This window comes from Copadichromis virginalis, linkage group LG23, assembly GCF_057382275.1.
Source record: "Copadichromis virginalis isolate Kocher_CV1m ecotype Utaka linkage group LG23, C_Virginalis_male_GT1.1, whole genome shotgun sequence".
Classification (NCBI taxonomy): Eukaryota; Metazoa; Chordata; class Actinopteri; order Cichliformes; family Cichlidae; genus Copadichromis; species Copadichromis virginalis.
In genome coordinates this window covers 14144560-14157932 of record NC_140639.1, presented here as the reverse complement: position 1 = coordinate 14157932, position 13373 = coordinate 14144560, and the positions used below count along the sequence as shown (strand labels likewise).

The 13373-nt window shown below is 41.3% G+C and overlaps 1 protein-coding gene across 6 annotated transcripts in view; it reads left to right on the top strand.

The window, feature by feature from the left end:
* The window catches only part of crocc2 (ciliary rootlet coiled-coil, rootletin family member 2), a 46985-nt gene that overhangs the window by 12284 nt on the left and 21328 nt on the right, over window positions 1–13373 (top strand). For 5 of the 6 annotated variants that reach the window (XM_085449476.1, XM_085449477.1, XM_085449473.1 and 2 more), the window contains exons 4-17: window positions 3712–3879; window positions 3970–4050; window positions 5422–5525; window positions 6567–6711; window positions 7145–7251; window positions 7789–7995; window positions 8862–8979; window positions 9130–9219; window positions 9312–9446; window positions 10473–10672; window positions 10800–10982; window positions 11411–11555; window positions 11645–11791; window positions 12254–12484. In XM_085449476.1, the coding sequence (XP_085305602.1) occupies window positions 3712–3879; window positions 3970–4050; window positions 5422–5525; window positions 6567–6711; window positions 7145–7251; window positions 7789–7995; window positions 8862–8979; window positions 9130–9219; window positions 9312–9446; window positions 10473–10672; window positions 10800–10982; window positions 11411–11555; window positions 11645–11791; window positions 12254–12484 (2061 nt within the window). The remainder of the gene's footprint in view (window positions 1–3711; window positions 3880–3969; window positions 4051–5421; window positions 5526–6566; window positions 6712–7144; window positions 7252–7788; window positions 7996–8861; window positions 8980–9129; window positions 9220–9311; window positions 9447–10472; window positions 10673–10799; window positions 10983–11410; window positions 11556–11644; window positions 11792–12253; window positions 12485–13373) is intronic. The other variant, XM_085449474.1, reaches the window with a different exon arrangement.

Here is a 13373-nt window from a genome sequence, read left to right as displayed (position 1 = left end):
ATCTTTGCAATTACTGAATATGCATATGGAGAAGATGAATATAGTCACCATGATGCTGCCCATTGACTTTAATGTAGTCATTTTGAACACTGAATGTCAGAATTTTGGCCATTGCATCTTGGTTTTGTGAAACTAGAAATTATCATGTTTAGATGACAAGGGTAAATCACAGGGTAATAAAAAAGCTAGAATTTCATAGACAAGAACTAAGCCACAAACTTCTAGGACAGACTGAACATGACAAACCCGGTTAAGGGATCCAGTTTAGTAAGTCAAATTAGCAGCTGTTGGTGTGGCAGCTTTTGGCTGTAGCTACCTGTGTTGGTGCACCAATCAATCTGCACAGAATGAGACTAGCAACAACGTAGCAACGAGTGATTATGGAAAAATTAGTCCAACTCAATGATTTGTAGCAGTGATAGGGAAAATAACTATTAGCAGCTTAAAGTAGGTGCCCCCAAGAAAATGTTTCTCATCTATAAGGGAAGTGATTAAATGAGGTAGTAAAAACATTAAAGAATTATCCATGCAACTGGATCCTGATGTAATAAAACCCAAATGTTTAACTGAAATGAAGAGCTGCTGTGCTGGTTGAGGAGCCAAAGAGTTGGGTTGACTGGGAATCTGGAACATCAATTTTTGTGGTTTTTATTATTGTTATTGTCATGAAAGAACAAAACAATATTAGCAAACTAAATCTGCTTATTGTAGCAGGCTGTAAAATTTTTATTTCTGCTGTTAAGTTGAACATATTAACATGGCATCTATGAGGGTTGACTCACTTTTGGGCCCTCAAGTGGCCACTGCAGTTTTCTTCATTTTTCAGGTATTACTCACCATAATTGGTTGTTGGGACATTGCTACAAATCTCTACGTGTTAGTGCATAGAGTGGTTCAGTACTGTTGTAGAATAAAAGAAATGCAAGGCTCAAATTATACATGGATCCTTATGCGCGTGCATAGACAAGAGGCATGAAGATTTATCGCCCATCTATTGTAGCGCCTGAATTTACCAGGATCCTTTATCTGAATCCTGCATTCTGCACCGTGTATATTGAAGTAATGGATATTTTTTGTTGTTGTTGTTTGTTTATGTTTCTTTTTCTCACAGTGTTGGATTTCTTTTTGATGTGGCTACGAGAGTTACAGTTTCAGCATCACATGGCACCGAATATACATGGCGCTCATATCCTGTAGTATTTATAAAGTGCATGCTTGTTAGTAAGTCAGTGTTATTGCTTTAGTTGTGCCAAAATACTTGAAAAGATGCATAATCACCAATGCTCCACACACAGCTGTTTCCAGGAGTCCCTTTAAACACAGCTGCTGCAGTGCTGTGCGTTTCAAACACTCCGCCCATGTTGTTCCTCCCTTCTCAGTCCCTAAAGCTGTCACCTCAACAACGGGCAGTAAAAGACGTTTTTGTGCTCCCCATGTCCTCAGAGAAAAACACCAAAAGCACAGAGCCAAGTGCGTGATGACCGTAAGTGTAGTTTGTAGTATAAATTTCTGAAAAGGGCATTTGAAAATGTGTTAATAATGGTGGCAAAGTGGCTGGGTCCAGTGTTGAACACTGAGACTATTGTCTTGGCTCTCTTGGAGCCTGCTGGAGAGATTAAGCACCAAGAGAAGAGATGAGGTACAGAAGAGAAGAGGGAGGGAGTGGGTCGCAGGGTTGATTTGACGAGCTTGGATGGTGGTTTGGAGCGTATTGCAGGGGAGGGGGGGCTCGCTCGCTTGCTCTCACTCTCTTCATCTCTTTTTAAATGAGAAGTCGGCAAGGGCAGCTAGAGGCACGCAGTGTGTTGTAGTGCTCTAGGGCCATGTGGTTTGTATTAGTGAGGACAGGGTGTCTGGCACCAGCATAGAGAGTGGGTGGTGCACAGGGAGTTTAGGTTGTATGGGGTTGAGAGGTTACAGGACATTTGGATTTCAGATACGGGAGAGAAAATGAGATTCCACAATGAGGAAGACCAGGACAGTATTGATATTATCACCCCTTACTCTGTCTTTAGCTTAATACTGCTGCTCTTTAGATTTTTAAAGCCAATCAAAATTTGACATTTTTGGTTTGGAATGTATTTCAATGAGCTAAAATACTTTGAATACTTTGAAATACTTTACTGAAAACAGTAATACTCGAAACCACAGAAACTGCGTAATGGTGATTGAGTCTAAGACAGCATGGCAGAGCTGGGTACTGGTATGAGTCTAGACAATGCCGATGAAGATGAAGCAGATGGAGACTTAGATGAGGCTCTTTGAACGACCAGGTTGAGGAAGACATGAAGAGGAGGTGGAGAGAGGTGCAGGGAACAGAGGCTGATTGGCTTGTTTGAGGCAGATAAGAAAATATCAGAACACAACAAAAGAAATGAGTTGACACCATAGGAAAATGGGAAATTATGTCACGGTTTGCCCTGGCAGACCGTGGGGATGTGTGGAAGGAGGACCCGAAACCTGGACTCTTTAGTGAAGACAGTGCGTTTATTTACAGTGAGGTAAATAACAGATGCATACAAAATTCCCGTTGCTTCCTAGACTCCCGTGTGTGTGTTCCCCTCCGTGCTGTCCTTCTGGTTCCTCGTTCCGCCTGCAGGAAAATAACAGAAGCAGCCGTCAACACTGACCCCCGCGGGCATACACGATCTGCACTACCGTACACTGACGCACACTAACTTGGGATGTAACGCAATGATCCCACACCGGTGGGAGCTCCAACACTCTCCTAAATAGCTCCCCCGACGAGCCCTGATCAGCAGCAGGTGTGTGGCAGGGACTTCAGGTGTGGCCAGTCCTCCAGCAGGGCCACACCCATTAGGCCTGCAAGTGCCTGTCATCCATCCTACAGCCACACACATATACACACACACACACCCTGCCTACACATACAATAAGTGGAACACAGACATGACAGCATTGTGCAGAAGACACACACATCACAAAATAATAATAATAATAATTATAATAATTATAGTCCACCCCGAGTCCCCGGAACCGGGTCCGTGACAAATTATGTGAATATTTTATACAGTAGCTACTGATTATATAAGATAGACCTGCATTCATCTATTTTCTGCCACATATCTGAGTCCAGGTTGCAGAGACAGCAGTCTAACCGGAGGTGTCCAGACCTCCTTCTCCCCAGTTACCTCCTTAAGCTGTCCAGGAGGGAAACTGACACATTCCCAAAGCAGGAAAGAGACATAATCCAGGATTGCTTCCCAGTTGGACGCCTGAAACACCTTAACTGGAACTTTAGGTTATGATAGAGCAATGAAAGCCCAAGCTCCATCCATATTACTGCACTGTTCCTTCTGCTCCATTCTTCCCCCACTCACTAACAAAACACCTGAGATACCTGAACTTTACTGCTTCTGTGTCTGCAGTAAACAGGAATACAAGAGTAATAGTCTATAAAATAAATAAATATTAAGGTAGCCTTTTGTTGCACTTTGCAAAAACTCCTGTCTTTATGAATAGTGGGTGATTTTACAGTGAGTACCATACAGCAGAGAGAGTTCAAGGCTTCTCTGAAACTCTGTAAATAAAATAAAGTTTAGGTTTTATAGAGAAAAGACTTCTGAAACTTCTCAAAGTCCTTCTGATAAACTGGTAAATGAATTCAAAGGCCATGTGTGATGTGCACAATAATGTGCATCCTTCTAAGGCTCTGTTGCTTTGTTGTATTTGTTTGTTGCTCTACTCCAGCTTGATCAGATACTGATGTTGCAGCCAGCGGTGGACTCAGACCAGCACAGTGTATCAACAGAAGCCATGCAACCACAGAACAAGGAGAGAGCCTATAGGCAAAAACTGCTGGCCTATCAGGAAGCCCAACAGAGACAAGTCCAACTTGTTCAGAAGCTGCAGACCAAGGTAGCTAGAAATGGATCTCACAGTTTAGACACCTCTACACGTATGCCTTGAAGCTTCCTAACCATCCGTCTTGCATTTGTCTTATATAAGGTGATTCAGTATAAGAAGAGATGTGGGGAACTTGAAGAGCAAGTTCTGGAGAAGACTTCGGAAGCTGAAAAGATGGTGTTGGTGTGTTTTTACGACAGTATTAGAATCAGTACTGCTTCGGTATAAATTAAAAATTTAAGTTTTATAAGCCTACTAGAGTCATCTAGAGGTTCATTTGCTCCTTACACCCAACTGACTGTTAAGCTGATGATGCATGTTTAAAACAATCTTATTAAGCTCTTTGTTTTTTATAAATTTCAAATGCAAATGATCTCGCCTGATAAAGAAGGAATGTGGCACAATGCCGGGTGATATTGATAAAGTCAGTCTTAATTATTATCACAATTGCATTACAGTCAAATAATTAAAAAAGTAATGTTTTACATTTTTGCCCTTTTTAATCTCACACAAAATAATTATTCAAAATTAATTTAAATATAATTTAAAACTATTAGCTATTATAACTCAATCTGGAATTTATTTTAGAATCACGTTTAGGTTTTCAGACAAATGAGCATATTGTAAATGTATTGGGTTTGAGCAAATATTGGTATTTTACCTATACCATTTTACTACTCAATATACAGTATCACCATTACTAATGAGTTCACTGTTTAATAAGCAGTAGACTCTGTTTTTGTGTGATCTTTGACAGCTGTTAACTTGGGCAAAGTTAGATTTTTGATGCTTCTCTGCTCTGTGGACTTGCTTTCAGAAAGTACCACTTTTTTAGTTCCATTTATATAAAAGATGTATGTAGCCTCTGTGACCCACTGGTTTTTCACACTGAAGCTTTAGTGTTAGCATTTGTCTGCTCCGTGTTGCTTGTCTTGGATGCAGGAGTAACCTTATTTAGAATTTTATTAGCTAGCACTAACAAGCTTTGTAAACAAGCCATGTCCAGAAATTGTACAGATGCACAAACACAACATCTTCTAATTAGTGATAAGTAATATAAATAAAACACTACAATTTCCCTCACCAAAAGTTAAGCACAATCTTCCTGGGTGGTCTGTACCAAGAAAACCCTATTAAAATGATTTTTTAAAAATGGCTGAGGTTAAGTGTACTGATTTCACTGAGGCCTGAGGGCAATGATTGGCTAAAGCCGCCCGTGTGGGAACACCTATAAATCAAAGATACCAGGCTGTAAATTTTAGCTCAGTTTTGGTACTAACCTCAAGTGGCCATTAGAGGAACTGCATTTATTGGCATTGTCTTTTACCCCTGGAAAATGTCAAACACTAAATGTACTGCATTATATAGTGTATAAGCTGTTTTAGACACACAGGTAAACTTTATTATGTCCCACTTTTATTCAAATGCACTTAAATGTATCAGATTGCAAAGCCCACGCAGAGACTTTTGATTAGTACACTGTAATTATGGTGATTTTTGTATATGGCCTCATGGTTATCAGGATGCCCGTAGTAGTTTTGTGTGTTTGTTCAGCTGCAGGGCCACCTAGACAAAGTCGAGTACCTGCAGCGGGTTGAGCAGGATCTCAACGTAGCTATCCAGAATAAGTCAGCTCAGCTGGAAGAGGAACAGAAAAGGTGAGTGGTGGGCACTATGCAGTGGAGGTACCCATGTTACACAGGCAATAAAAAAACTGTGTCTTCTACTCATAATTAATACATAACACTGTAAAAAGTGCACAAAGTAAAAATCCATAAATCAGAAAAGCTGTATCAGAAGGGAGGGATGCAAGAAATTTGCTTCTGTTTTCTTTTTCTGTTTCGTCTTGAGAAGCAGAAATCAAGTTGAAATATTTCTGAGAAATGTTTGGATCAGAGATATTCCCAGTAGTCGCTCGAGCTTCCCTGCAGTTCTTCCTTTCCCCGTGCTGCAAGGGAGAGGCTGAAACCTGCCCTTGGCAAATGACCTCGGCATCCAATTTGTCAGAGAAAATTAGTGGGACTGTTTTGACTCTGTTCTCCAGAACATTTTAATAATGCTCCACATTAAACGTGGGCCAACCTCTGGAGCCGAGGCCAGATTTTAATGCCCAGTGATTTATACAATTATGGAGCTTTATTTGAAATACCCGTGGTGCAAAGTCTGCCAGCAATCAGTCATTTTTATTGCCTAAATATCTCACTTATTGCAGAGTTACCAAGCTCTGTTCACTTTAGCACTTTGTGTAATATAAGTATAGTGTAGAGATAAGTCCCACAGCTACCACTTACAAGTCCTCATTATTGAATCCCTCTTTCCTCACATGTCAGTTCCCTTTTAACTCGATATCATCCCATTCATGCAAACAAGGGTTTGGCTGCCTCTCAGACAGATAACCAAGCAAAACAATGTAGCGTGCTTTACTGTAAGAGGGTGTGTGTTGAGTGTGAGAATGATGTAAACATTTGGTAAATGACTCTACAGGCAGATCTGGTTGATATTAAATCTTATTCAACACAGATATTGTAAAACTGTCACACATGTTTACCCTGTAAGCGCAGCTAGCAAGTGTGGATCTAAAAGAAATATATGTTTGAGTGATAATGCTGACTATAAGAAGTTTGGGTTCTGTGACAGGGTTTATAGGAGGCTGTCAACACGGCTATTTGTCACTTTGTCATACGATGGGTTTTTTCCAGGAGTGCCAGCCTCAGCCAAGTGAATTCCATGCTGCGGGAACAGCTGGACCAGGTGGGCACTGTCAACAAGGGGCTAACCGAGAGCTTATGGAAGGCCCGTGAAGATGCCGAGTCGTGTGATACTCGTTTGCGGAGAGAGCAAGAGGTGAGAAAAACCTCAGGAATGAGGTGCTTGAGGCAGAAAGGCAACGGGGTTCATCCCTTTCTGTATAGAGATTGTGCAATTAAACTCCTGTTGAGTTCACATGGGGTGGGAATTCCATTCATAGCCAGTTTTGTCAATTCATTCTCATTCCCTGTTCATTTCACTGCTATGATTTTTGAGTTGTTGTTTCCTGTGAAAACATTCCAACTGCTGAGGGGGAGGAAAATTTTGTGCAAACAATCTGGCGTTCGTGCTGTAAATGGGCTACATCTGTTGATTCAGGGAAATCCAATTATTTGTATGTTTGCCAGCGTGAGTCCAGGAGTTCTATTATTGCATCTGCTTGGGATCACAATAAAATTAAAGGTTGCTATAAGCAGCCCACACCACCTTAACGCCAGGTTCTACTCCGGTTTGCTGCTTGTCTCTGCAGACGTGTGCCTCCCGGTTGAGTCGGGAACAGGCTCATGTCAGAGCGCTGTGGCGCCAGGCCGCCTCCCTGCGGAGCAGTTTCACCCAGCTAAGGACGTTCACTGACAGGTGAGTGTGGCGTGCTGCCAGAATCCCTCCGGCAAGTCAGAATTCCACAAAACCCCCACCTTCTCCTGTGAGTCTCACAACTGTGACAACAATCCACCTCTCTCAGCCACACATCAAAGTGGAGCAGGTCAACAAGGTCATTGGCCCCTGCTTATTGTTTCTCACTGTGGGGAAATACTGCTCAAGGTGCCTGCACTCACTGTTAAAATCATCCATCAGGACGAAGCCTAAGCTGTTGTCTTCAGGGAGACTTGGCTTCTATAGTGCTGAACCACTGTATTGTAGAGTACTTTGCTTTTATAGTCAGTGCTCAGTTCATAGACAGCTTTGTCATGTCAGATGCTGAGCTGCAACTTAAACTTAAGACACTTCAAAGAGAGCTCAGTTCTCAGAGCTTAATCATGAGAGGCATTCATCATCTTTTAAAAAAAAAATTAGGATAAAAGTTTGCAACTGAATGTAACCATCATCCGCTTTTCTTATGCTTTAAATAATTTCAAATGTCATAACACATTCTGCAATCCTTATTTTCAACAGAACTCTGTCTGATATGCGTACCGAGTGTGTCGCAGCTAGCCGGCAGCTGCACGCTGCCTGTATGAATTTAGAGGCCAGAGTAACACAAGGAAGCCCCTGTGGTGGTGTGGAGATGTCCGCTCTGGAGAGGCAGCTGAAGGACAAGCTGAAAGAGGCTATGCAGCTTCAGGCTCAGTGCGATGCAGAGAAAGTCAAACTCAATTCCAGGTAAAGGCCTCCCCAAGTACAAATGTCAAGATTAAAGTCAACGTGTCAAGATTAAGTACAAGATGGTAAAGTTAAAGTCAACATCTCAGAATTAATGTCGGGATGTCAATATTAATATCAAGAACAAAGTCGAGATGTTTAGATAAAAGTCAAGATGATGAAAACGAGGTGAAATCTACTGAGTTAACTTTATTCTTGAAATGTAAAGTGTAATATTGACTTTTTACTTTTTCTCTCAAAGCTTTAACTTTATTCTCAAAATGCCAAAACTCTTCTTCCTCTAACTTTTATTTTTTCAGCTCAGCTTTATTCCTGACATTTCAACTTTTTATTGACTTTATTCTCAAAAAGCAACATACCTAAAAGAAATCTACCATGTCTGTCTTTTAACTTAATGTGGTTCTTGTGTTCCTTTGTGAAAATGTCCTATGGTTACCTTCATTTTGTTTAACAACCATCCACCGCTGGTTTCAGACTGAATATAGTAACTGAGTAACTCAATCTGTGGGTTAGACTAACTGCTCTGGGCCGTCACTATTCCATTTTCATAAACTGAAACAGGAATACTGGCTTCAAGGTCATGTGCAGTGCGATTGGTTGATCATTTAGGAAATTCTTATTTTTCTATGCCTGAATGAAAAGACAAGTATAATCCTTTTGATGAAACCCCAAACCTTTATATATGGAGTAAATCTAGTTCTTTTATCTAGTAATGGGAATCAAGTCTTTTGTGCCATCTCTTGTAGACTATGAGCAGAACATGATAGCATTGATGGTCTAGAGGGAGGAGTACATCCCAGTCTCTTTCTGTCTTCTCCTTGATGTCTCCTGAACTCTCCTGAACCCTCTTTTCATGGTCTATCTAGAATCCTGGAACTGACCGACACAATGAAGCACCTCCAAAGCCAGAACAGTGAGAAAGATATCAGCCTCAACACCATGCAGATCAGTCTGGACAGGATGGTAGGACCTTGGGAATATATGGTAGGAGGTGACAGATAGCTAAATTGGCTCTAGTCTGGACCTGAGGCTTGATAAAGTCCATAACTTCCTAGTCTAGAGGGCTGCAGTCTGGGGAATGTCAGACTTACTCCATGTACGCTGCTTATCTGACTTAAATGGTTTCCTGCTCAGGAGACAAGGCGAACCGAGGATAAAGCAGAGATGGAAATACTCCACACAGAGATCCAAGCCCTCCAAAAGATTTTACACCATGTTCACCAGGTCGGAACAAAACAAAGTAGTGAATTAGATTGTGAAGCTGTTATGCAATGAAGTCAATAATGCCTTTTATTTTTACTATAATTTCTTTATAGTTAGTGAGCAGTGAGGGGGACGGCTGTGGCCCTGAGAGTGTGTCATCCTCGCCTCTTCATGGCCGTTCTCCTCTTAGGAACGCTACTGTGATATCAGTACAGAATGCTCTCTCCAAACACCAGAAACAAACACAGGTATAACAGTTATCTAACACACAGTCTGTGCGCTTCTTCTAATTTATATCTGCAAAAGTCAAACTTTTGGGCATATACTTGTAGTATGTAATTTCAAAGAAACAACAATCTCCCCACTTTGTAATAACAGTTTTGTGTTTATAAACACACGTAACACATGTGTTTATGTGTTAAGAGTGTGTTTGCCTTGCAGGTTTGTGTCTTTGATTACATGCTTTAACATTACCTAGTCCTCTTATCCACAATGAACTTTAAATAGTTTAAATAGTTTATTGCCTATAAATGGAATGAGCTACACAAAACTGTGAGGACATTAACTACTACTATAAGCTACTATGAAGTGATTTTTTTTTTCATTTTTTTACTTTTTCTGTGATCATTATTTGTCATATTTGTCAACTTAAAAAAGTTAAAACTTAAAAAAAAGTTTAAAAAGTTAAAAAGTTAAAAAAGTTCCTACCTCAGCTGGACTGATCAGAATCAGCTGATTTGTTTTTAGGGTGTTTAATAAAGACATGAAAAACTTTCATACCTTCACATTCTGAATATTTTCCAAGTAACAGGGCCACAAAGCACATAACGGAAACTTCGCAGGTTCAGAGTCAGTTCATTTTTGCAGCATTTTTGAGCCATTGTAGCTTTACAAATCCAGGAGAATGTGAAATTTTCAGGGCTGAAAAACACATTTAAGATCTGTTGATGCAACGTGGAAATGTAGTACTTTTACATCCTCTGCAAGTGTCACAGTCTAAACTCAGAATCGTGGGTTTGAATCCTTTGGCTTAAAGCGCCTTAAAGTGACTGTTGTTGTGACTTGGCGACTTGTTGTAATGTGGCGTTGTATGGGTAGAATTTAATGAATTGTATTGGCGATTCTAAATCAGCTTCAGGTATGAATGAGTGTGAATGGTTGTCTGTGTCTCTCTCATTGTTTCTTCTCATGTAACTCTGTGTTATGTGAATTTTTATGTTGCAGCCTTTCAAGCATAAAAAGCTCAATCACTCACACTGACATATAACCTGCAGGAGCTACGTGCACGTTTGGGGGCTGCTCTGGAGCAAGTGGATACACTGCGCGAACACCAGCAAGAGAGGGACGCTGAGAGGAGAGAGTTGGAGCAGAAGATTCAGGATGTGAGGCGGGAAAGTCAGGAGGATAAAAAAGCTCTGGAAGAAAGCCTCAGGGACAGCAACAGATATCACCGCTCACTGGAGCTCATCTCCAGGTACATCCTCACCAAGTACTTCTACTTCTTTTTCTTGACTACACTTTGATTTTGGCATTTAGAAAGCTATTGAACATGCTTTGTCTCTTTCATGTCCACTGCTTATTTCTTTCACCACATCACACAGTGAAAAAAGCAGCCTGGAGAAGCTGCTGTCGGGGCTTCAGCAGGAAGTGGACTCCCAGCGTGCTGAGATGGAGGTACTACGGAGCTCCTCGCTAGAACTTCAGAGACAGAGGGATCTCCTGAGGCAGCAAAGGGAGGATCTAGAGATGCAGCTGGCACGCCAGAACACGGAGGCCCAAAGAGGGTACAGCAAGATCACAGAGAATGACCATTACACAAAGCACATCCTGACAGGCGTGATTGTTTTCAAGCCCCATTTGTTTAGAGTTCAGATCAGTAACACATGTCATTCTCCAGCCGGCAATGCACCCACATGACATTTGGATGAAAATGTAAATGATTTACATAGCATTACTGAACTCATGCATGAGGGATACTTTTCTTTCCCATTTTCAGGGTTTCTTGGGCTAAAAAATTTGATTAGCTGAGAATTGGAGAAGGACATGCAATTGAACAAAAAACAAGAAAAACAGAAAAAAGAAAACTCGGCACTTATGCCAACATTTCATCATTTTTTTTTAAAGTACAGATGGATTACTGTTAAAGGGATCGTGTGTGAGACCAGCAGAACAGTGGTGGGGAGTTAAACATGTGATATAATTTCTGTTTCAGTGAGAGGAGTTTGCAGGAGCTCGAAGGGAAGCACTCGGATCTGCGCAGGGAGCTTGTGATGGTGAAGGAGGCTCTGAGCCAAATCACCCTGCAGAAGGAGGTGTTGGAGGATGACAAGGCCAGCCTCACTCTGGCTCTCTCCAAGGTTAACAACTCAGCTCCTCAGCGCAAGTTTTGCAAAGTTTCTCTGAGATCTGTCATAATTCTTTTAATATTATTTGAATCACTCTGCAGATTGAGTCTCAGAGTGCTGCGCAGGAACTGGCCTTCAACAAACTCCAGAATCAGGAGGCGGCGCTGAAAGATTCTCTCGACAAAATGGCCGCCCTTAGTGAAGGCTTAGCAAAAGACAAGGTGGAGCTCAGTCGTATTCTGCTGGAGGTCAGTAGCCATGCAGTTCCCCCATAACATACAAAAAAAGTAGAGAGCACGAGGTGAGATGACTAACTTGCTCTGCTGTGTGCTGCACTGTGAGTCACAGATCTGTCATCAGGTGCTCCCAAACTTACAGTATATAAATCATATAACTAATATATAAAGACTATAGGGTTGATTTTGATCAAGAGCATATTATTTGATATTATTGACTTGGAAAATTTCTCTTGGTCTCACAAAGTCATATAGCTCTACTCTATACCTGCAGTTTTTGTATCCTGGTGATTGCTGAAATTAAAGTTAATTAAGAAAATAAATAAGTGCCCAGAGGTGTAACCAAGCAGACTTGCTACTAGAAGGAAAGGAAGTAAAGGCAAGGCAAGGCAAGGCAAGTTTATTTGTATAGCACAATTCAACAACAAGGTGATTCAAATGAAGTAAAATGAAATATCCTGGCTTCCCTTCCAGACAGAAGGAGAGAAGAGGGAGCTCTGTGAACGTAGACGGGAAGCCGAGGCGGAGCGGGCAGCAGCCAGAGAGGATGCAGCGCGGGCACAAAAGGAGATGATGGATCTGCTCGCCGAGAAGCAAGCCCTGGAGAGCTCCCACAGCCACTTGCAGGATCTCTGCCAGAAGCTAGAAGCAGAGCTGAGTCTCCTGCAGAAGGAGAAAGCTCAGGCCCTGGAGAAGCGCTCGCAGGTCAGGCCGCTCACGCTCCTCCCTACTCCCGACGCCTTGGAGAATTGGCTGATGTTATTAACAGCTTTCAGCAGGTTCACGGAGCTTGTTGTCACATTAAAATGCATAGGAGGTCCTGGATGCATCTGCTGTGTTTTTTCCTCTCACATTTGATATGCAGCGCTCCACTGTGTGTTTTATATGTAACTTGGGACATAACAAGCAGAGGACCTTGGTGAACAAATGTGAACTGGAAAAGATAAATAGACAGACATATAATATCCAGCAGGAGTTTTGGTGAAAGCAGCAATAAATTAACACCTAAAGTATTTCCATTCTTCCTCAGCAGATCCAGATCCCCCTGTTCCGTCCTCTAAAGAATGAAAAGAATCCTCTCCTGCTGTATTATCTGTTCTGAATGTGAAACTGGGATATCCATGTTGATCTGAGCAAAAATATAACAAACCTAAAAAATCTGACAAATTCCATCCAAACATTTTTAGATAGCTTATCTGTAAAAATAAATCAAACTTGGATGAAGCAAACCCTGTAGCGGCATGCATCGCACTGAGCTCATGTTTCATCCCCATATTGGGGGCCTACACACATCCATAACATTGGTGTAATTCATCCACTTGAATATTTACCTAAGGAGAGGCTGAAAGACATTGTGTGCTAATATTTAGTTAGTGTGAGTTCATTTTTTTTGTTTGGTCCAAAATCAAATTATAGTGATTGTTGCTTTTCAAACAATCTTCCGCAGTGAAATATTAGAAGTAGCAGGGGTTGGTTAAATATAGTGTGCTAGTGTGTCAGTAACTGGTACAGTATATTAGGGTCATTCTGAGTACTTACTGATAAGACTAATCACACCTTAAACACTGGTCAGCACCAATTAATAGTTTCAATA